Below are 24699 nucleotides of genomic sequence, written 5' to 3' on the forward strand. Positions count from 1 at the left end.
ATAGCAAGTTCACTGGAATGGAACGGGAACGGTAAGAAAGACAGAAAAAAAGTCATGACGTATGATCATGTTTGTGTTAGCACCAAACAATGAATGTACTGGATCAGGAAATAGAAGCAGTGAGAAATTGCTGACTGAGAAGACAGATAAACACAGTGTGATGCAACTTGAGAAATATTGATATTGAAACGTCCATGAATTCAGGAGAAAAAAAAAAGGATTGAATCGTACCTACGGCGCATCACAAGTAGCCGTAGGGGTCGAAGTCCCTAGTTAAAAGGAAATTATTTTTGAACAGCTCTGATAGCGTCCACGCAACAATTGGTTGCTTGTGTATTATCGAATGATCATACGTTGCGGCCTAAAGCTCACGAAACATTTGCGCAGACGTGCATGGAGACGTGCAGTCGGTCGCTGCGAACCCGTGCAATCGCTGCATTGAGGCTTCATTCTGGCATGCTTCATTTGGTTATACAGATAGCCCACTATAAGAACATATTTCAAATAGCCTTTTTCTGAGCGATTGCCTGCCTTTCACGCAAGAAACAAGTTGAGGGGACTCCATGGCGGCGACCGCGCGCAGTGGGCGTTCACTGTACGTATTCGGTAAAGAGCGTCAGGAAACCATTCTGTGCTTCCTGCTTGCCCAAGATTATTTTTTGCAGTAAAACGTTTCCTTCGTTCCGAGAGTACTTACAGAAATGTCCAGGAGGGCTCCTGTGGTATTTTTATCGAGTGCCGACAGCGAAACCTAAGCGGAGTGCGCCGCGTTATCACTCAGACTACGCAAGCGCGGAGCTTCCGCGAGATGGCGGCTCCTTAAGTCCTCGGCGCCAATATTTCAAGGTTTCGTGATGAATACAGGTCGCAGATGTCCTGCACTAATAGCAACAACTTTCGAAAGAGCTTTGTATACGATCAGACAATGGCCGAAGACTCGAGCCGTACCTTCTATACCTCCCTCCCCTCCATCCGTTCTATATTCCTGCAGCTTATAACAGGCGCTGGTAAACAGCCGCTTGGCTGTGTGACGTAACTTCGGCCGTGATAGTTACTGCCCACTTCCTTTACGACGCCATTATCGAAGCCATACGCACGACGCTTCGTAAGGGCGGTGATCACCTATGCGGCGAGTGAGCGCTAAAATCCCGCTATCCCTCGGTGAGCTTCCTCGTGGACAAACAGCTCTTCAAGATTCAAATGTCTAAGCCAAAGTGACCGTGAGTGAGAAAGGAGCGGTCGAAGCCGATACGGTTGGCGCCACCGCCCGGAAGAAAGTGGAGGCACAAAGTGAGCTACGTCGCAGCCGGTTAAGTAATTTGCGATGACGGCTTGATAAAAGCAAAAATGCTTTATTTTAAACAGTAAACGCAAGAGGTAGAATATCATTGTTGAAGCAAGGCAATCCACAGGAAGAAAGAAAGAAAGAGAAAGGACATCTGATCGCTCGACCGAATCGCTCAGCAGACGTCGGCGGGAGGCTTCTGCCCCGCGAGAATCTTGCCGTGAGGGGCCAAGATGGGCCAGGCCTTGAAGCGGTCAGACGAAAGGTACTCCTTCAGTCCCGGCAGGGCAGCCACGCGCTGACAGTATTCCTCAAGGGCAGGGAAGCCTTTGCGGAAGGTGCTTGGGCCCAAGGTCTTGATGAACTGCACGAAAAACAGTGACAATGCCTGCTTGACACTACCGCAAACTAAAAAAAAAACAATTGTGTACGATCATTACATTCAGCCTGTACTAATCTACGGAGCGGAAACAAAGGATAACGATGAAGCTCAGAAAATGTCAAGAGCCCCGTCATGGAAGAAATGCTGGGCGTAACTTCGACGGGGAGACAACGGTGTAGATTAAAGGGAGCCTGAAACGATTTTGGAGATCTTGTACAAACGTACTGAGTCGTTAGGGTAGGTCCTTCTGATCAATAATTGACGTGCTCCACGTAAAACGTGCAATTTAATATAATGTGATCAAAATATACATAATTACCGATCACAGCACGCCACTCGGCTGAGCTTTAAGACACCCCTGACCAGGTAACGTGACTTCACGCGAGAACGAAACTAGAGCGACTTATTCCATTGGCAGCCCAGGGCGTCTCATCAATAATTTTTCAAACTTTTTGGCGAAGAAATGATCCAGTTAGTTGGGATGTTAGTTCGTTTCGATAAAAGGCAAAATAACAGAAAGGGAATACACAAGGACAATTTGTCACTACGCTCATGACTTCCGGCAAGTGTAGTCTGCTGGTGTGACAACGTGCTCATTTTGTTGATGAGACCTCGGTGGTAATTCAGTGTTTGTCTCGATGTTTCTTTTCAGGAGCACCATGGTTGGTCCTTGTTACGTTATGGGCTGCCCACGTAGCGACTGGCAATATGTCAAGCAGCGACACTGTGTCCCTCTCCAAGGCAGCAGATGAGCGGAGTGGCTGCAGCGCATCGGACTGTCGGTATCCAATCGGCGCCAGGATTTGCGCGTTTGCGGCCGTCACGTTTCAAGAGATGAGCGGAAGCGCGAATGTGAACGGTCGGCACGATGCAGCCACCAGGTGGCACACAAAGCTCAACAACACATAGACCTAATATAACAGTAGCGAAGTGTATTTTTACTTTCTTGCTGGTGTAAATTTTTGGCAGGAGCACAATCGTGAACACTTTTCTCTAAACGTTTAGAATGATTGACACTTGATTAGAGCAATAATAGCTCTTTGTTTGGCACGTTAAGCAATGCGTCGCCAGGTGGCTAGACCACGTAGACCGATGAAGCTGCTCACGTCTACGCTAACGCTCCTTTCTTACAGTAGTAGTAGCTTGGAGAGTTTACCCCTCCACCCATCCGTCAACACACCCAGGTCACCTGTGGTTACCGGAATAGCGGAAGCGCTCGGCGATGCTACGGAATGCTCGCAACGCACGCTAATTCGATAGCTCTCGCATGGGATCGACTGCCAGGCGGCTGGCGGAGAGGTGGGCGAGGCTTCGCGAGCTGGCTCCAAAATAACCGGAAGTACACGACACGACGTGGCATCACAACGCAGAACTAGTGAAGGCGAAGCTTAGCCCCGATCACACGGCGAACAAGTTGAAAAAATGCATGGCTGTAGAGGACGTTAACTTGTAATCGTCCGTAGCTCTCTTAATATTGTACTAGACGCTTCACACAGATTGTGGTGCCAATGATTTACTGTAGCTGTACTCTACGCGTCTACTAAATTTGTCCGAACTGATTCAGATTAAGCAGCAAGCCGACATTCTCCTGGCAAAGAGGAAGAAACGGAATTGAGCAGGCCGTATAAGGGCAGATGGGTGGTGGTCTGCTGGAGTTCCACTATGGTTGCTAAATAAGGGAAATGCAGTTCAGGACGACACGGAGGGAATTAGATGGTGTGATGAAATGAGGAAATACGCAGGCATACAATGAGGACATCCAGCAGAAGAAAGCGGTAGTGGGGATCGCTGGATGGAGAAGAAATTAGACTGTTTCAGCTATCCATGGTGATTTAAGGGTGACTTGTCAGCTTCTATAGCGAAATCGATTATACAGACACTCGTGGCACATTCGTGTCATCGTGCTGTCCAGGAATCGACGGCGCACGCGCAGCCAGCGCGTGGAAGGATAGAAGATCTTCACAGAGGCGCAGTGAACTTGGCTGCAACAACACCCCGCACCGCTCACTTGTCTGGGCAGGGAACACAGGGCAGCCCTCTGGCTTCCGCTGCAGGCACGAGGTTTACGCGCGCACATAGCTTTGCTGCTGAGGGCCGGTGTATATACTACGTCGTGGTGCGGTGAATGGTGCTATCGGAAACGATAGTAAACGTCAATGTAACTATATATCATCATTTTACTAGGCGTCGAACGCCGACGGTTTTCCGATAGGCTAATCTCTCTGGTCGTGTGGTCGGACCCACGCAAACAAGGATCAAGACTCCGCCAGGCTACAAGAAGCATTACGCTGCACGGACCTGGCGGAGCAGCTCTGGGCCGTCCAGCGAGCCCACGATGCGGCCAGGGAGTTACAACTCCCGGTCCCAACATGGGAGTAGCCCGCTCTATGGGACCTTGCGCCCCGTAGCTCGCAGGACCTTTCATTAAAGTTATTCCATCCATCCATCCATCCATCTCGCGAACCATGCAAGTGTGACGCTGGTAACTAGCACAGCTTTCCTTACCGAGCCAGCATTGCGACACGCCTGGTGCGTTGCAGGGAGACCTTCCTGCTTCGTAGCAGTAGTTGCTTCGCTTCTGTCGTGCCATGTCGCGTCCGTGTATTAGAACACCGTGCTTGGGGCTCGAGCGCCATGCTATACCTCGCTATCACTTTCAACAGATTTTTTTCGTAGTAAGAAACTACACAAAATATTGTGAAAAGACTTGTATTCCAGAACTTCATGCTTGAATGCTGTAAATGCGGCTTCCTTATAGGTATCGTGTACGGCCAAATTGGTTGGAGAACACCGTCGTGCAGAGATCACAGCGCTGAATAATTGAAGGTTGAACATTGTGCGTGTAGACGTCCGATACATGGAGAAATCGTCACAACGCTTACAACCGCCGGCCCGTTATGTGCTGAAGCTGCCTACGATATTGTTAACTTGCGGTCCTTGCGACAGATAGGACACCCATTCTATACAATCCGAATGAGCGCTCTTCAGTGGGCCTGCCAGGTCCGCAGAGAGAGGTGTAAATGAGTGCTGACAGAATGGCTTAGCTTTGTTTCTGTTCAGCATTGTTGAAACTATGTGCAATCATTAACGTATGACGACCACTTGTCTTGTTAAGGTAAAGCGCCAAACATACATAATCTACAAACTGAAACGTTTCACCGAGAGACGTTTGCTGCGTTTTTTTAATACTTTGGTAGTCGAGATAAGCAAGAGATGTCTGCAGCATTGGTGGAAAGAAAACATGCAAGAGATTGATCCGATCGGAACCGTTAAATGCGAACATTAGCGGTACAAGGTAGCCAAAGGTTTTGAGGAAGAGAAAAAGATTGAGATATATACAAAAATGCTAGAATGGAAAGGATGAATAGCATACATCATTACCTCAAGCAGACTAGGTGGCTATTTGTCAAAGCCCCGTTTCAAAGGGAATGCCAATAAATCAGCATAATCGTGGAGATAGATAAAATGCGACTAAAGTCACGCAAATTTCGTTGGCGGCACCGATTTGTGCTGTTAGCCTTCGCTTTTGTGCTGTTAGCCAATCAAACCATTTCTTGCTCAAGGAAAGCAGCATTATTCAAGTGGATCCTTTACTAAGCGGCCTGTTGCTGAAGTTCATTCGTGAATGGTCCTACATAGTTACGTCGTACTGCGCTCACTTCGTGGACATTACGGCAGCAAACTCGTTATCATGACATAAATTGTATCAATTTAACTTTCTAACACTGCTGGAAGAGGCATCCACTACTCTGAGAACGTGTGAAAAATTGAACGCTCAAGATAAAAAAAAAAAAAGGCCGCAAGAGAAATGAGAGCACTACGTTGACTGCGACCATCGCTTTCGTTTCTAGATAAAACACGCAGTGCAGGTTGCTTGCCATAGTGCAGGTTCGCATAGATGAACGACCACTTTCGAAGTAGGTGATCCTTAGGCTCTACTTTACACGGGCGTTCCCAGAGAAGTCGATCAATGGGTTAAAGTGATTCTTAAGCTCATATGGAAGAACCGTATAGCTAGTTGGGCGAGTCGCTTTAATTGCATCTTCACGTGCAGCGCGAAGAAATCAGACTGGACACTAACAAGCACGCTCGCGTCGCCGTACTACGCTCATGTCGCGCCATCCTTATTTGAGCACCGTCGGTGTTCGCGCTTGAGGAAGTTCCCCGCCTTTTTTCTCCCATTATCCCTTTCCCAACGTATGGTTAAGAGGATTGTTCTTTTTTGGTTGACCACCGTATACTCTTCCCCATCACTGATCTGATTCACTGGGAAGCATCTCAATAAAACAAAATTGTCAGATGTGTTTCCTTTCGGTGTAACGTTCATTCAAACATCGGGACTGATCTTGCAGCCCCGCACCTGGAGAGCCTCGTAGAGGAGAAAATCCACGTATGTGACACTCTTCCCTGCGCCGAATGGCCCGTGCTTGGCCAGGTAGGTGTCGACCTGGCGCAGCTTGTCCGCGATGTCGACCAGGAACTGGACCCGCTTCTCCTCAGTGTAGTCGGGACTGTAGCAGAGGCGTGCTGCAGCCCACACGATGTCGGAGGCCTGCGATCCGCACGAAAACAATGTGGAGGAGAAAAAAAAAAAATCTGAATAACGTTTTCTTTTTGCACTTGTAAAAGTGCTGAAATAAATCTAAAATGAACTATTCACGAAAGCTGGACGCGAACCCAGCACATTAATGCATCATTTTAATCTTTTGGTCCACTGAAGGACGAAGGCCTTCCGGTGGTCTCGAGCTACCTCTGTGGCGTTTAAGGTGTGAGACGGCAGGCTAGCTGGTAATCCATATGCATAGCGCGAGAGTAGAGAAGGACGGAAAAGCACGACGGAGATGAATGGTTGTTTCTGTCATACCTTTCCGTCCTTGCTGTGCAGATCGTGGAGTTTAAAACAGTTCTATCTAATGGTGACACCTTTCTTGATCTGATCCCACCACTTAAATGGCTACTGCTTTCTGTCGGGAATCCCTTACCTTAGCGCACATTGTTACGATGTTGGCGAACCTAGTATCTGCTGCAGAGCAGCTACCAGGCTACACAATCTGTCCAATTGCAGTTCTTGCTCTTAAACTGAAGATCACTTTGAATGATTTGACATGAGAAATAGAGTAGGGCGGGTCATGCAATGCATAAAACCGATATCAGGAGGCACTGGTGTATCACATCAGGGAAATCCTGGACCTATATGGGTTATGGTATATGAGCAGTTGAAGATGCATGTTACACAGCGCAGTATAGACCAGGTACAAGTCATGACAGGACCAGGTGACGCGTGGGAGCTACGTTAGATCCATTACAATGAATCGCCAACATGCCCAAATCTATTATCTCCTGTAGTTGTTAAAGATGTTTCTCACTTCGTCCCTACTAAAGGATTACGATACTTCCTAATGAGAAATGTGTATTTCGCGATATATTGGCTGGCGTGGACCATCCTTCTTGTGCGGCACATCGTAAACGGAGTGAAGTGTGGCGAGACTGGCTAATTGCGAGTTCGCGTGAGGCAGCGTGTGGCTGACGCGTGTGGCTGACGCGTGGGCACGGTTCACAGCAGCCGCCGCAGATAGGCCTCCGCTCAAGCAGCGCTTTGTTTCCATGCATGGTATCGCAACAAAATCCCTATAAAGAAAGGCGTCAGGCAGGGAGATACGATCTCTCCAATGCTATTCACAGCATGTTTACAGGAGGTATTCAGAGACCTGGATTGGGAAGAATTGGGGATAAGAGTAAATGGAGAATACCTTAGTAACTTGCGCTTCGCTGATGATATTGCCTTGCTTAGTAACTCAGGGGACCAACTGCAATGCATGCTCACTGACCTGGAGAGGCAGAGCAGAAGGGTGGGACTAAAAATTAATCTGCAGAAAACTAAAGTAATGTTTAACAGTCTCGGAAGGGAACAGCAGTTTACGATAGGTAGCGAGGCACTGGAAGTGGTAAGGGAATACATCTACTTAGGACAGGTAGTGACTGCTGATCCGGATCATGAGAGTGAAATAATCAGAAGAATAAGAATGGGCTGGGGTGCGTTTGGCAGACATTCTGAGATCATGAACAGCAGGTTGCCATTATCCCTCAAGAGAAAAGTTTATAACAGCTGTGTCTTACCAGTACTCACGTACGGGGCAGAAACCTGGAGGCTTACGAAAAGGGTTCTACTTAAATTGAGGACGACGCAACGAGCTATGGAAAGAAGAATGATAGGTGTAACATTAAGGGATAGGAAAAGAGCAGATTGGGTGAGGGAACAAACGCGCGTTAATGACATCTTAGTTGAAATCAAGAAAAAGAAATGGGCATGGGCAGGACATGTAATGAGGAGGGAAGATAACCGATGGTCATTAAGGGTTACGGAATGGATTCCGAGGGAAGGGAAGCGTAGCAGGGGGCGACAGAAAGTTAGGTGGGCAGATGAGATTAGGAAGTTTGGAGGGTCAGCATGGCCACAATTACTACATGACCGGGGCAGTTGGAGAAGTATGGGAGAGGCCTTTGCCCTGCAGTGGGCGTAACCAGGCTGATGATGATGATGATGATGATGATGGTATCGTTGGCGTTATCGATGAACAGACGACGCACGCTACTGTGGCGCCGTCACGTGGCCATCGTCACCGCAGTATGCTTTTCTTCTCACTCTGTCGCCGTAGCCTTCTCTTCCGCTTCCCGTCTCATGATTTTGCTGCACCCTCCTCCGCTTTCCTCCTTGCGCTCTCTTCATTATCGCCGCCTTTCATCACCCGCTGGGCTCCGCGTTCGCTCTTTCATTCTTCGCTGTGCTCGTTCACTCCGTTACGCCGAGGACGCTTAAGTAGGAACATAATTTTATATACGTCCGTTTACTTTCCTACGCACATTTCCAGCTTCATGTTTCTTAATGTAAAGTTTACAGTTTGTTCCATCGTTATTTGTGTGGTCGTTCTGTAGCTCAGTTGGTCACCTCCAGATTGCTTAGAGCTGACAGCATGTACCGATTTTGTACTCTTTATTAAGGGCAATGTACCCTGCGTCACAAATGTGTGCTCGCTGTATGCGCTCTAGCCCAGTTCTATTCGTCTGGGAATTACTGCACCATGCACTGTGCATAATTTCGCACTCGCAAGCTATGCATTCGTCATTACCCACTTCCCCTTTTGTTTTAGACAATGCGGATGATTGAGTGAACGTTGGGGAAAGCAATCCGCACGTGGCCAATTGGATGTCAAATGCGTGAGAATATTCTAAGCAAAAATAAAATACTATGGGAGTATATTTTTCAGCGGAGTCTTTAAAGGGCCCCTCACCAGGCCCCATAGCAAATTTTGGTTATACGCTGGAAGTTGTTACGTGTCGTGTAGGGAGCGTTCTGCCGCTAAAATTTTTCAAGTCGGCTCAATAATACCCGAGATAGAAATATTTCAGAGCCGCGAACCCATCATTTCAGCAGGCGGGCCCCACTGCATAGCGAGACTCCCTCTCCCCTCGCCCCGTCTAGCCTTCGCAAGCGAAATTCCTTCCCTGCATTCTCCCTTGCCGGACCCCGAGGGTCGCGTGACACATACGTCACTGGCCTCGCCTTCATTTTTTTTCTCATCGCTTTTCTTTCCGGCGCTACGCATTCCAGCTGACGGCTACGCGCCCGAGCTCGTTCGCGCAGCGCACGATTTTTCGCGCTGTGCACAAGGACACATGACTAGTGGTATAACCGACTATCCTGTCCCACCGGCGCTGAGGTGTTTGGATCGCACAATTGAGCCACCACTGTCGTAGCCTGTGCTTGAGTACACAGTTCCTGTTTACACAAGCTCGATCGACATTCGGAATCTCAATGTGCGATATATGAGGCGTAGAATATTTATTTAAATACTGTTTGACCAAGAAAGCGTTTCTCGGTGGTTTATGCCCTGCCACACATCACCTGGTGCTCGAGCATTTCCACCCTGCGCACTGTTTCCTCGTCCTTCGGTGCTAGGCCGTGCTTGCGTCCCAGGTAGCGCAGGATGGCCTGGCTATGAGTCATCCGCACGTCGCCATCAATGATGTAAGGCAGGTTAGGGAAGTCCAGGTCCAGCTTGTACTTCACCGCCAGCCACTCGTCCATGCTGGGTTCCGGGCCATCGCCGAATCCATACCTGTATTACGGTGGGAAAATGCTTAGGATGGTTTCCCTTATTTTCTTTACATGAATCTCTCCTTGGCTCCTACAACTATCGACGTGTTCTTGCACACATGTTCGCCGCGTCCCGAAACTAGATCAATCTCACAACATCCGTAGTTATTAAGTGCAACGCGCTTTTTTTCTTCTTCAGAGCCCCTTGTACTAGTCGCAAAACATTTGAAGCAGCGATAAACAAGTGCAATCTAAGCATATGCAATCTAACACGATGTCCTGGTCAGCGCAGTGTTGAGTTTTGTGTTGAAAATTGCGAGCAGCATCTTCATTGTCAATGCAAACCCGTCTATACGTAGGGTCACAAAGGTCCACTTGCAAAAAAATGATTATGCTTCCAAAAAATAATGACACACACACACACACACACACACACGCACACACACAGAGAGAGAGATATATATATATAGAGAGAGACCAGAAGACAGGACGAGCGCTCGTCCTATCTTCTAGTCTGCGTGTGTGTTACTTCGCGCGACAAACCAAGAATATGTTACCGCACCCACTCGCCGAACGTTCTATCCTTTTGAAATAATTGTGACGGAAGTGAACGCATGCGTTCTGGCTCTGAGTGCACCTTGGCTCTGAGTGGCGCTGGCTTAATACTGACGGGGCTAGATCTAGTAAAACAAATATCCAAGATAGTGGACGAATTCATAGCCGTAGCACAACTGGTAGTGCAACCCACGTGTAATGCGAAGGTTGCCAGTTCGGCTGCCACCGGCGGCAAGCTATCTTTCTGTTGACTTTATTATTTTATACACTCCAATTTAAACCAAAGTTAATTTCTTCACGAAGAGTCACTCGTGTTTCCTTTGTAACTTTGAGCTACGTTTGGGAGCACGACACTGCTCTTATGAAAAGTGCGGTATTGCACAGGAAGAAAGCGTTGCGGGCAGAGAAGTAAAACGCTGCTGTGCTCGTAAATGTTCACAATAAGAAGTACGCCAGGTTTGTAGCAAATCAAGGAGGCGCTCTAATGACAGTGCCATATCCTACTTGAAGCTACAGCGCGAAATTGCGCAATACGAAAATAAATACAGGACAGACACAGCGCCGACTTGCAACGTTATACTAAAGAAAAATGAATTGGCGAGATTGCATAGTTCGATTCGACTGAAAGCAGCAATCGGAATGCCTGTAAACTGCGTAAACACTCAAGATCAGAAACACCGAACCGTCCGTGTAAACATGGATTCAGTTAGCTTACGAACTATGGAAAAATTCCGATGCGATCTCCTTGAGAGCCGCGGTTGTTGCGCTAGCCTTGTTCGCAATTCCTGAAACAGCAAGGTACACAAAAGGCTTTACCAAGCACCACAGGGGATGGCGTTCTTGTTACGGGCGAGTATTTCAATGACAGAGTGCTGGTTAGCCGCAACTGATCTGGACAACGCTGCCGTGGGTCTCTTCTCAGGAAAGCGAGCGAGATGGTGGTCAGCAACTCTCAATATATGGCAAACATGCGCCAGGAGAGCGTCGACAGCTATAGAAGTCGTTATTGGGTGGTCTCTCGCGGTGGCAATTGTCGCTACGGTTGAAGCACATCGAGATAGCCGCATACATGTTCGAGGGGCTTGGCCTTGAATGCTTTGTAAGACATGGATGTTAGTTTTGTTAGCATTGGACACCACTGGTATGCTATATCGGGATCCGTTTGGTCCTGCGCTTCACTTGGCAGCAGCAGCCGTGGCAACAAGGACACACCACTAAGCAGTACTTTTTTGGTTACGCAGATCGGAGCACAGTAATCGGCAAGCGTTGATTTCCACCGCCGTTGTGCTGACAAGCATACGGCTATCTTGGCACGTGGACTTCACGCCCACCATCCCCGCCAGTCGATATCACCGTGGCCACCTGGTGACATCTCGCAACGCTGCCACTGAAGTGGACCGCTCCGTGGCGCCGCCAGCACTACAAAAAAGGGATCCGTTTGGTCCTGCGCTTCACTTGGCAGCAGCAGCCGTGGCAACAAGGACACACCACTAAGCAGTACTTTTTTGGTTACGCAGGTTAGTCTTCTCTTTTATACGGCATTTACAATTTTGTTCTTAACTTTTGTCACGCCTGCTGCTGCCAAGCTTACTCCCGCGGTTTTTTAGCAATGCCCAGTAATGCAGAACTTGCTCGCGATGTTGACGCCCTTCGGAAAGAAATCGCAGAAATGCGTGAAAGTTTGCGCATGATGAACCACCTGTACGAAGAATCGAGGGGAAAATGTGACGCTGTGAATGCAGAGAACAAAACACTCGCAAAGGAAAACGAAAAGCTGGCTAGAAGGGTAGCGGACCTCGAGCAGTATTCTCGTACAAACAATGTCAAGATCCGGGGCGTGCCGTCCACACAGGGCGAGAGTTGTGTCGCTGTTCTCCAAAAAATCGGCTACAAGATTGGCTGCCCTGTGGCACCATCTGACATAGACATTGTTCACCGCGTCCCTGCGAAGAAGGATAGACATATAATTGCAAGCTTCTGTTCCCGCACTAAGAAGACTGATTTCATAAATAAGGCCCGAAAAGCACGACTAAACACTACTACTCTCGGCTTCCCTCCATCTGCAGAGGCGAAAGTCTTTATTAACGACCACTTAACACAAGACAACAAACGTCTGTTTGCTCAAGCCCTCGAACTAAAAAAGCAGCACAACTGGAAATTTCTATGGACGGACAACTGCCGCATCAAAGCACGAAAGACAGAAGGAGGCCGCGTGTACGTTATTTCTAGCACACGCGACCTTTCGCTAATCGCCTCGTAGCTGTCCAAGCCTTCCGTTTTTGCATCTAATCAAATAAATATTCTAAACAATGTATTTTTCTTCAGAAGAACTAAAACGTACACTAAATAACAGCAGGCTCATCCATAAATCCCTGATACACTTCAACATACGTAGCCTCTCAAAGAACTATGATAACATGATAGATTTCTTTTCTAATCTAAATAACCCTTTCACTATCATTTGCCTCTCAGAAGTATGGTTGACAAACGCTGATAGCAAGCTATTTGGTATACCCGGATACACAATGGAAGTATGTGTCCGTAAGGAGGTTCGGTATGGTGGTTCAGCGATTCTTGTCCAAGATAACCATCCATATCACCGTCGCCATGATCTATCTTTCTCTTGCCCTAACGTTGAATCTGTATTTTTGGAATTCGATGAAACTTTTCTTTCAGCTAACAGTAGAAACACAATAATTGGATCAGTATACCGTTCCCCATCATCTTGCTCTGCAAACTTTTGTTCTCAACTAGATGCTATCTTGAACATCATTGCAAACGAAAACAAAAATGTCGTCATCCTAGGTGACATAAACATAGATATTACTAGCCCCAATGATAGTCTTTGCTCTAATTATACCAATTGATATGAGGGATGTCGCCTAGATTCATTAATAACCGTACCCACAAGATGTCCTCCGTCCGGATCTCACTCTTTAATAGATCATGTATTATCAAACTTACACCTAGAGCAATGTGCTGGCGTAGTCACTGTTCCCTTAACAGACCACTATCCCATATTCGTTCTATTAAAGTCTATCAACACACCGTACCAACGAAACATAAAAACGGCAAACTTTCACACCACTAAGATCATTAGTCAAATTGCTGAAATCGACTGGAACCCGATTCTTTCTATAACAGACCCAATCCTGGCATTCGAACAATTTAACAACAAAGTTAAAAGCGTGTACTCGCAATGTACTTGCCTAACACAAAATACTCACTGGTTCTCCGCCCCTAGAAACCCATGGATAACAGGATCCCTCTTAAAAAGTATTAAAAACGTGATAACCTCCATAAAAAATTAAAACGCCAACCTTTTAATGTAACTTTAAAGTCGCGGTACATAACTTATTCTAACACACTTACCAGACTCTTGAAAGAAGCCAAGCGTTCCTACTTTGAGAAAATGATTGTTAAACACACAAATAACACCCGCAAAACCTGGGATACCATCAGGTCCTTTCTTCATCTGTCTTCACCAAACCACGCACTGAACCAACTTAACACAGGAACAAGGGTAGTAACGGAAGCCACTGATATCGCAAATGAATTCAATACTTTTTTCTGTACTACACATGATCATTCACTAGACAGTATACCACAGCCAGTACTCAGGCAAACCGCTTATTCATTTTACTTGTTCCCTACATCACCCAAAGAATTATCCGATTCAATCGCTAGTTTACGAACTACAGCTCCTGGCCTTGATAATTTACAACCTTCTAAAATCAAATTAGTATCATCTCATATCGCCGATGTACTCGCGCACATGGTTAACTGCATGTTCATAACAGGCGTTTTCCCCGATGAATTAAAACACTGTAAAATAACTCCTATATTAAAAAAAGGTAACAAAGAATTAATTTCAAACTACCGTCCTATCTGCATGCTATCTTTTTTAGCAAAGTCATTGAGAAACTACTTGTAACCCGCTTAACAAACTCCTTTCACAAATTTAATCTTCTCTCGCCTGAACAACACGGGTTTCGTAAAGGTTATTCGACTGAAACAGCTATAACATCATTCACTGACAAAATAAAACATGCCCTTGACAACTCCCATATTGTTGGTTCAGTTTTCATTGACTTCAGTAAAGCATTTGACACCATCTGTCATAACATCCTTTCTTACAAGTTAGAAGCTCTGGGCATTCGTGGCCCAGCTCTTACGCTCATCCGCAGTTATTTGACTAACAGAACTCAAGTTGTAAATTTCGGAGGTTCACTCTCACGTACTAAATCAGTCACTAAGGGTGTCCCACAAGGCTCACTTTTAGGCCCTTTACTTTTCCTAGTGTACATTAATGATCTTCCTCACTGTTTAACCAGTACTTCATCTATTCTATATGCTGACGACACGACTATATTTACTTATAGCAAATGCATAAATACTGTAATAAAACAACTAAATTCTGACCTAAGCAACTTATCTGCGTGGTGCACAAGTAACAAACTTCAGATCAACCCTTCGAAAACTCAGTTTATGCTTTTTCATACACATAAACGCGTCATCGCTCCCGCGCCACCGCTCGTCTTACAAACTCATGTTCTCTCACCTGCACATGAAGTTGTCTTCCTTGGCGTCAAACTTGACCCCCAACTTAAATTTAACTTGCATGCTGACATGGTCTCAAAGAAAATTGCCTTTGGAATAAGAGTACTAATCCTAACGCGCTCGTATTTTCCACAAAACGTCAGAACTTCAATTTATCACGCATTTATTCACTGTCACTTACAATACTGCATCTCAGTTTGGGGAAACACATATTGCTCGCACATAATACATCTACAACATTTACGAAATCAAGCCTTGAGGATCATTAATTTCTCTAGTTACATGTCGCATGCTGTACCAATTTTCAGTTCCTTAAAAATACTACCATTACGTTACATGCTCCAGCTCAAATTGGTTTTACAAATATACCGCACACTAAATCATGAAATAATTTTAGATGCATTTAATAACTCTGCTCTTACCAACACTAACAATACGAGATTTTCCTCTAGCAACAATTTTTTACTTCCTCGAATAAACACTAATTATGGAATGTTTACTTCCCTTTTTACGGCCATTAAATACTGGAACAATCTACCACCCCATATTAAAGCCTGCCGCACAACATTAACATTCAGGAGAGAGACGAAGAAATATTTACTAACGACACTACTGGCTACTGATTCATTACTATAAGTATATATTGTGTACAAATCTATTTCCCAGTTTTCAATGGTTCTGTACTTACCTATTGTATCGCCAGCCTTTATTTATTAGTTATTCTATATCTTCCTTTGTCTTCTTTTTTCTCCTTTCTTAGGCATTTCAAATTTTTTGTCGCATAGTCTATATAACATTTGTACTTTGCGTATTGTAAGCATATATTTATTTCTAATTATCTGTTACATTAACCCCGTGTTCTTTGACATGTGTCATTCCTATGTTCCATAACGTGTCAAATACTACATATTTATCTATTCATACGCTGTATCGTTTTCATTTGCTTGTTTTGAACTTCAATTATTGTAAGCAACCTTTTGTATTTGTTTATTTTTTCATTAACTTCGCGTTTTCTGATGTCTGTCGCTGCTATGTTGCCAAAATATATTAATTCATGCAATGTTAAATTACTAATAGGAGGTCCCCCTGACAGTTCTTGTAACTCCGGGACCTCCTTCTGTACTAATGATGAATGACGAAATAAAGTATCCCAGGAAGAACGTCCTGTATAGTTGAAGCATAGATGCCATGAAGGTGCCCTACGTTTTAGCGGCAAGAAACCTTAGCATATGGGCGATCGAGGTAAGCCTCTCTCAAGTATGAGATTTGGGGGCTCCATGAAAGGTATCTGTCGATAATGCCTAGGAGTGGGAGAGATTTTGCGTATGAAATTGCTTGGTGGTCAGTAGAAATGGGATACCAGTTCATGGGCTTGTGGGTAAAACGACTAAGGCGCTCTTCTCAGTCGAAATACTGAGGCCTGGAGCACGCAGGGATAACATAGGGTCACCGCTTTTCGGAGCCATGTACACACCTGGGGACGTGCGACTGCTGAGGCCCATATGCATACGTCGTCAGCATATAAGGAAAGGTTGACTGTACGTGGTAGAACGTGGGTAAGTCGAAGGATTGCAGGGTTGAACAAAGAGGGGCTAAGAACCCAGCCCTGTGGGACACCACGGCAAGTGTAATAGTCAGTGGTTAGGCCATCGGCACTTTGGAGAAAGAAGGATCTCTTGAATAGATAGCTCCTAATCCACCGAAACATGCGTCCCCGAATTCCATCATTTTCTAGGGCATCAAGCATGGCTTCATGCGTTACATTATCATAGGTGCCTTTCACATCGAGGAAAAGTGCCACCGACGTACGTTTGTGGTGTTTTTTCTTGTTGCACAGACCTCACGAGGTCGATGAGGTTGTCAACAGAGGAGGGACCTCTTCTGGACCCAGCCATGGCCTCGGGATATACGTTGTGGCGCTTAAAATACCACTCTTGGCGTGTAAGAACCATTTTTACATGACGTTTCAAACAAGCTGGACAGCGCGATGGGTCGGTCGGGTGCAAAGTCAAGTGGCGACTTTCCAGGCTTCATGGTATCAAGTGGCTGGACTTCCACCGCTCAGGAACGACGCCATCCTTCCGTGACTGGTTGTAACATTCCAAATGTCAACCTCGGCCATCTTCACCTTGGTGGCATAAATCAGCACGATTTCGCGCGCTGTGCACAAGAACACCTGACTAGCGGTATAAGTCTGTGCTATATGAAAACTCACGTTATCTAGTGAGGCGAGTCTAGCAGTGCTATTGGAGGAATTAGAGGGCAGTAAATCGGATATAATAGGGCTCAGTGAAGTTAGGAGGCCAAAAGAAGCATATATAGTGCTAAAAAGCGGGCACGTCCTGTGCTACCGGGGCTTAGCGGAGAGACGAGAACTAGGAGTCGGATTCCTGATTAATAAGAATATAGCTGGTAACATACAGGAATTCTATAGCATTAACGAGAGGGTGGCAGGTCTTGTGAAACTTAATAAGAGGTACGAAATGAAGGTTGTACAGATCTACGCCCCTACATCCAGTCATGATGACCAGGAAGTCGAAAGCTTCTATGAAGACGTGCAATCGGCGATGGGTAAAGTCAAAACAAAATACAGTATACTGATGGGCGACTTCAATGCCAAGGTAGGCAAGAAGTAGGGTGGAGACAAGGCAGGGGGGGAATATGGCATAGGCACTAGGAATAGCCGGGGAGAGTTATTAGGAGAGTTTGCGGAACACAATAATATGCGGATAATGAATACCTTCTTCCGCAAGCGGGATAGCCGAAAGTGGACGTGGAGAAGCCCAAACGGCGAGACTAGAAATGACATAGACTTCATACTCTGCGCTAACCCTGGCATCATACAAGATGTGGACGTGCTCGGCAAGGAGCGCTGCAGTGACCACAGGATGGTAAGAACTCGAATTAGCATAGACCTGAGTAGGGAACGGAAGAAACTGGTACATAAGAAGCCGATCGATGAGTTAGCGCTAAGAGGGACAATAGAGGAATTCCACATCAAGCTACAGAACAGGTATTCGGCTTTATTTCAGGAAGGGGACCTTAGTGTTGAAGCAATGAACGACAATCTGGTGGGCATCATTAAGGAGTGTGCAATAGAAGTCGGTGGTAACTCCGCTAGACAGGATACCAGTAACCTATCGCAGGAGACGAAAGATCTGATCAAGAAACGCCAATGTATGAAAGCCTCTAACCCTACAGCTAGAATAGAACTGGCAGAACTTTCGAAGTTAATCAACAAGCGAAAGACAGCTGAAATAAGGAAGTATAATATGGATAGAATTAAGCATGCCCTCAGGAACGGAGGAAGCCTAAAAGCAGTGAAGAAGAAACTAGGAATTGGCAAGAATTAGATGTATGCGTTAAGATAAAGCCGACAATATCATTACTAATATGGATGAGATAGTTCAAGCGGCTGAGGAGTTCTATAGAGATTTATACAGTACCAGTGGCACCCACGACGATAATGGAAGAGAGAATAGTCTAGAGGAATTCGAAATCCCACAGGTAACACCGGAAGAAGTAAAGAAAGCCTTGGAAGCTAGGCAAAGGGGGAAGGCAGCTGGGGAGGATCAGGTAACAGCAGATTTGTTGAAGGGTGGTGGACAGATAGTTCTAGAGAAACTGGCCACCCTGTATACGCAATGCCTGATGACCTCGAGCGTACCGGAAGCTTAGAAGAACGCTAACATAATCCTAATCCATAAGAAAGGGGACGCCAAAGACTTGAAAAATTATAGACCGATCAGCTTACTGTCAGTTGCCTGCAAACTATTTACTAAGGTAATCGCAAATAGAATCAGGAACACCTTAGACTTCTGTCAAGCAAAGGACCAGGCAGGATTCCGTCAAGGCTACTCAACAATAGACCATATTCACACTATCAATCAGGTTATAGAGAAATGTGCGGAATATCAGCAACTTTTATATATAGCTTTCATTGATTACGAGACAGCGTTTGATTCTGTCGAAACCTCAGCAGTCATGGAGGCATTACGGAACCAGGGTGTAGACGAGCCGTATGTAAAAATACTGAAAGATATATATAGCAGCTCCACAGCCACCGTAGTCCTCCATAAAGAAAGCAACAAAATCCCAATAAAGATAGGCGTCAGGCCGGGAGATACGATCTCTCCAATGCTATTCACAGCGTGTTTACAGGAGGTATTCAGAGACCTTGATTGGGAAGAATTGGGGATAAAAGTTAACGGAGAATACCTTAGTAACTTGCGATTCGCTGATGATATTGCCTTGCTTAGTAACTCAGGGGACCAATTGCAATGAATGCTCACTGACCTGGAGAGGCAAAGCAGAAGAGTGGCATAGGATAGGATAGGAATAAACTTTATTTGTCCAACGGTTGTTGATGTTGGTGCCCGGGGCTAGGCTGCCAGGGGTCCATCTCCCGCGGAAGATCTTTCGAGATCCTCGGCAACGGCCCTGGCCCGCTGGACGGCCCACTCCTGGTCTTCGGATGCCTCGCTGAGGAGGGCTGCTTGCCATCTCTTAGCGAGGCGCCCCGCTTCAGAGGGTTCTGCTGTTGTATTCCCCCTTCCTCTTTGTCCTTGTTCCACGTGGCGTTGGCATTCCCAAAGCACATGGGCCATATCGACCCGTTCGTGCTCGCACCACGGGCAGCCGGGCGACGGGTGCAGCGCGGGCCACAGGCGGTGCAGGTGGTAGGGGTTTGTGAAAGTGCTCGTCTGCAACCGTCTCAGGTCGACCGCCTGGGACCTGTCTAGACGCCCGTGGGGTTGTGCATATTTTCTTCGTTGTTTTCTCTAGTGACCAAGCACCTCTCTGTACGTTGCCGGAAACTCCTTGACATCGCAGTCGGCGTCCGCGTGATCCCCAGCTCCGTCTGCCGCGATTTGTGTTGTATTGGTAACGACAGCGGCCGCGTCAGACGGGGTGGCAGCCGCCATCGCCGTCACTCCTCCGCTAGGGTCCCCCACAACAACGGCAGCGGCTGCCTTCTGGGTGACCGCGTCGCGGCGGGTAAGCTGCCTCGCGACGAGGTGGGCGCGCTCGTTGTGGTTGGGTGGAGTGACGTTGCGTCTTCAGCCGTTAGCAATGTTGGTGTCATTGTCGTGGATGTTGTTGCTGTTACTGCCAAGCTTTCCGACGTGCGCGGGGAACCACTTGTGGGACTTGTTTGTAATGGTGCCGGATCCGAAGTCCCCGGCCCGGGCGTTGAGCATGCGCGCCACATCCGCGGACACCGAACCTTTGATGTAATTCCGAATCGCTGATTTGGAGTCGCTGATAATCAGGTTATCCTCCGCACCTCCGTGGAGTACCGCGAGGGCTATGGCCATCTCTTCCGCTGCTTCGGCCGACGGCACCCTCGCTGATGCCGTGACTCGGATCGTTTCCTTTGTATCTACGACTGCCATGGAGAAGGCGGGCGTCGCCTCCGTCGGCCGGCCGTGTCGATGTTGCCGTTGCTGCTGCTGCCGTTTTTGTCGTGGGTCAAAAAATTAATCTGCAGAAAACTAAAGTAATGTTTAACAGTCTCGGAAGAGAACAGCAATTTACAATAGGTAGCGAGGACTGGAAGTGGTAAAGGAATACATCTACTTAGGGCAGGTAGTGACGGCGGATCCGGATCATGAGACGGAAATAATCAGAAGAATAAGAATGGGCTGGGGTGCGTTTGGCAGGCATTCTCAGATCATAAACAGCAGGTTGCCATTATCCCTCAAGAGAAAAGTGTATAATAGCTATATCTTGCCAGTACTCACCTACGGCGCAGAAACCTGGAGGCTTACGAAAAGGGTTCTACTCAAATTGAGGACGACGCAACGAGCTATGGAAAGAAGAATGATAGGTGTAACGTTCAGGGATAAGAAAAGAGCAGATTGGGTGAGGGAACAAACGCGAGTTAATGACATCTTAGTTGAAATCAAGAAAAAGAAATGGGCATGGGCAGGACATGTAATGAGGAGGGAAGATAACCGATGGTCATTAAGAGTTACGGACTGGATTCCAAGGGAACGGAAGCGTAGCTGGGGGCGGCAGAAAGTTAGGTGGGCGGATGAGAATAAGAAGTTTGCAGGGACGACATCGCCACAATTAGTACATGACTGGGGTTGTTGGAGAAGTATGGGAGAGGCCTTTGCCCTGCAGTGGGCGTAACCAGGCTGATGATATGAAAACTGAGGCAGCCAGAAGCGGATCACAGAGCATGATCCCACGCTGGAACACGGTAGAAAATGAGTTTCGGTGTCTGCGCGCGCGACTACACGACGTGGGAACAAGCAGACGAAACGGAAGTACATCTCACTTGTTGCGGTGCGAAGTAAAACAAAAACACGCAGACATTCGGTTTGTGTGTTTCATTATTTCTATATGGTTTAATTCATCTATTCTAGCAACATGATACACAAATAACACATGTTGGATTCAACAATTCTGGAAGTCGCATTTCACCACGAGTGACGTAACAGCGCGAATACGCGTACGTAGACGCACTAGCACGTGTGCGTCGTCCTCCGGCTTGGAGTGCGGTGGCCGCGAGGAGAAGGGAGAATGGCATTCGGTTTGAAATGTCAGATCTTTCTGCGGCGCGTAGTGATGTAATACTTTGCAGACACAATGGCTGACACGTATTGTATGCTCTGCGCTTGTCAGCTCTAAATGGCCAGACCTGGTGAGGGGCCCTATAACAGGCCCCTCACTAGGTCTGGCCATTTCTGGACAGACCTGGTCTGGACAAGGGACGGTCACACAATGCGCGATAACTATCGTTTCTACAACGTATTACATCACTACGCGCCGCGGAAAGGTCTAAAATTTCAATCCGAACGCCGTTTTCTTTTCTCCTCGCGGCCACCGCGCTCCAAGCCGCAGGACGACGTACTCGTGTACTTGCGCCTACGTACTGGTGTCCGCACTGGGGTGTGGCTCGTCGTGACACGCGACTTAGATAATAATTGAAGACATCTGTTATCTTGCGAACTGTTGCTTGAATTGACGAATTGAAGTATAGAGAAATAATAAATAGCACTAAGGGAATGCCAGCGTATTTTTTTGTTTCACTTCGCACCGAAGCAAGAGATTTACTTCCGCTTCATCTCCTTCTCACAAACGTGCGGTCACGTGAGCAGGTACCGAAACTGCGATTTTCTACCGTGTTCCAGCACGTGATCATGCTCTGCGATCCGCTTGTTCTGATTCAGTATTCGTGTAGCACTGAATTATACCGCTAGTCATGTGACCTTGTGCCCAGCGCGCAAAATCGTGCACCAGACGAAACCAGAGAATCACAAGTCATGTACAGCACCGAAAAAAAAAAGAGGAGACAAAAATGAAGGCGGGGCCCGTGACGTGTGCGTCACGCGATCCTCGAGGTCCTGTATAGGAGAATGCAGGGAAGGAATTTCGCTTGCGGAGGCTAGACGGTGCGAGTGGAGAGAGTCTCGCAATGCAGTGGAGCTCGCCTCTTGAAATCATGGGTTCGCGGCACTGAAATATTTCTATCTTGGCTATTAATGAGCTGACATGAAAAATTTTTGCGGCAGAACGCTCCCTAGAGGACACGTAACAACTTTAAGTGTGTAACCAAAATTTGCTATGGGGGCCTGGTGAGGGGCCTTTTAAGCCCTTTAAAGACGATTTTTACACATCTGAAATTTCCGACACGGACCACCTGTAGAACTTGGGTCCCATGATTGGCAGGCTTATTCAAGAAAGGTAAATCCTCGCCTGACATGTCCGCATCAATCTGATATGACGCCTGTAGTAGTCTCTTTTGCCAGCGAGATGATGTTTTGCCAGCGGGATGACAGCGCTGCGCGCTGTCATTGTGCTAGGTGGCATGAACCGAAGGTAGAACTTCCCCTTTAGTTAATTTAGCTCCGAAACCCTTCATTCTGCGCGTCCGTGCGACGTCATGGACTTCCATGGATTTTCGCATATTTGATCCGTTTTGACACAGAAAACGTTATAAAAACATGCTAGTCGGGTTATCCCACAACGCAGAGTAGTTCTGTAGCAATAAACAATGAACTGCACTTGAGTAGGTACTGCCAACGCACACGAAGTTGCAGTAAGCTAGGGCAAAGGCCTAATGAAGTCGGCACCTGAATTTTGTCATCACGTTTATCCGGCTTACCGAGCTTCACGGTAAGCTCAAATTTGCTATTAAAGCGTAATTTGCTAATGCAGCTAATGTGTACTTGGCACCCTTGGCGTTTGGTTGCCAGTCAAAACCAGAGTGAACAGCTTCTCCAGGGGACGTGCGAAGACGCTGCGGCACCGGATCTGCACGGACAGCCGTAACCCGACTATGCGGGCAGTATCCTTTCTGGTTAGCATGTGATCTCGCTCGCCTGTAGGGCCTATTGCGTTTCTTCACGCGATGAGCGCAGCTTTGACCATGGAACGATATACGAATATGCGCCGGCACTTCGATCCGCGCACATGCCCGTCGCCACGACTGCACGTGCGGTTGCAAGGACGCGACCAAGTACCGCGAGAAGCGCCTCGCAATTTCTGTCCGCTACAGATCACCGGCTTTATAAGCACGCTAAAAAAACGCGCCCAGTCGTGCCACATCAGTGGAGTGCTAGTAGTGATATTGAAAGGATTTCGTGATAGGGGATTGTAGATGCAAGCGGGTCTAGCCTGGATATCGAGGGCAGCAACTGCTCCGTCTGAGGATTTCTTGCAGCACCGCTTGGTTATGTTACCTCACATCGAGCACACCACATTCATTGGGAATGCGAGACGAAGGCAATTGTAAGCTTTTTTTGTGCTTGCAAAAGTGCCTTTAAGGTCTCGTGTTTTTGAACAGAATCGAATGCTAGTGGTCATAAGGGATTACTAGAAATTAAAAATTTTCGAAATGGCTGTTGTAATGTTTGCAAGCTGTATGCTTGCCGGGGTCTTCCTGTTACAATATTCTTATTTAAAATGTTATTACCTAACTCTCCAAGCCGAACTGTCACATCGAGGAGATCTACATTATATACAAGCATGGCGTGATGAAACTGGCACTTGGAGAATACTCGTGCGCCAGATAAGCAGTATGACGATGGCTATGTTAAGGGCGCAAATTATGAACGAGTTATCTTGCCCTTAAAGGGCCACACCGGTGATTTTTCGATGTCCACTGATGTGAATGAAATTTTGCATATATGTTCTCTCTTGCATTCTGATTTGTGCCAAACTATATGGGCTGCAAGCTATTTAGATTTCCCGAAAAGAATTTTAAAAATTGTTTGCGTCCTGGACTCTACTTTCTACTGGCCACCCTGTGTTTGCGACGTCAGAGTTTACACCCCACTCTCGCTGAAATCGTCGCTTACATCACCGCTGTCTACTTATAAAACTCTGTAAAAGCTCCCTGTGTCGGCAGGAGGCATCACCAGCTTCGCTTTTTTCGTGTTAGCGCCAGGTGTAGTGCATGTTCTGCACGCGTTCTGCTGTCTGGACTGTTGTGTGTTGTTCTGCATGTGTAGGACCTGACGTCATTCTCTGATAGTGACGTCACACGAAGCAGCTACCCGTTTCGGTGTTTCGTCTATTGGTGATTTAAAATTATTGGTCGAGTTCTAAGCACATTGAACCACCTTACAGGTGACAGGACAGTCAATACCATTTGAAAATGACAATATCTTAATATCGTTTAAAAAAACGCCGAAGATGCCTTTTAAAGAGGCTGTCAGCTGATGCCTGTGATAATTCGTTTTCCGCGTAGTGATGCCGGTCTTGTCCCGCACTGCTACGTCGGGCGGCACTATCGCTGGACCGTAAACGCCCCTCACCGAATAGGAGCACACTCCCCAACACATACCACGCACACCTAAGATAAGGCAA

The 24699-nt window shown here is 46.9% G+C and overlaps 1 protein-coding gene across 1 annotated transcript in view; it reads right to left on the reverse strand.

The window, feature by feature from the left end:
• Nucleotides 1-1336: 1336 nt before the first annotated feature.
• The window catches only part of LOC129380080 (glutathione S-transferase Mu 2-like), a 31115-nt gene continuing 7752 nt past the window's right edge, over nucleotides 1337-24699 (reverse strand). Inside the window, exons 2-4 of the mRNA XM_050171053.3 lie at nucleotides 9571-9784; nucleotides 6028-6219; nucleotides 1337-1649 (exon numbers count right to left, since the gene is read on the reverse strand). Of these exons, the coding sequence (XP_050027010.1) occupies nucleotides 1461-1649; nucleotides 6028-6219; nucleotides 9571-9784 (595 nt within the window). The 3' untranslated portion in view covers nucleotides 1337-1460. The remainder of the gene's footprint in view (nucleotides 1650-6027; nucleotides 6220-9570; nucleotides 9785-24699) is intronic.

This window comes from Dermacentor andersoni, chromosome 6, assembly GCF_023375885.2.
Source record: "Dermacentor andersoni chromosome 6, qqDerAnde1_hic_scaffold, whole genome shotgun sequence".
Classification (NCBI taxonomy): Eukaryota; Metazoa; Arthropoda; class Arachnida; order Ixodida; family Ixodidae; genus Dermacentor; species Dermacentor andersoni.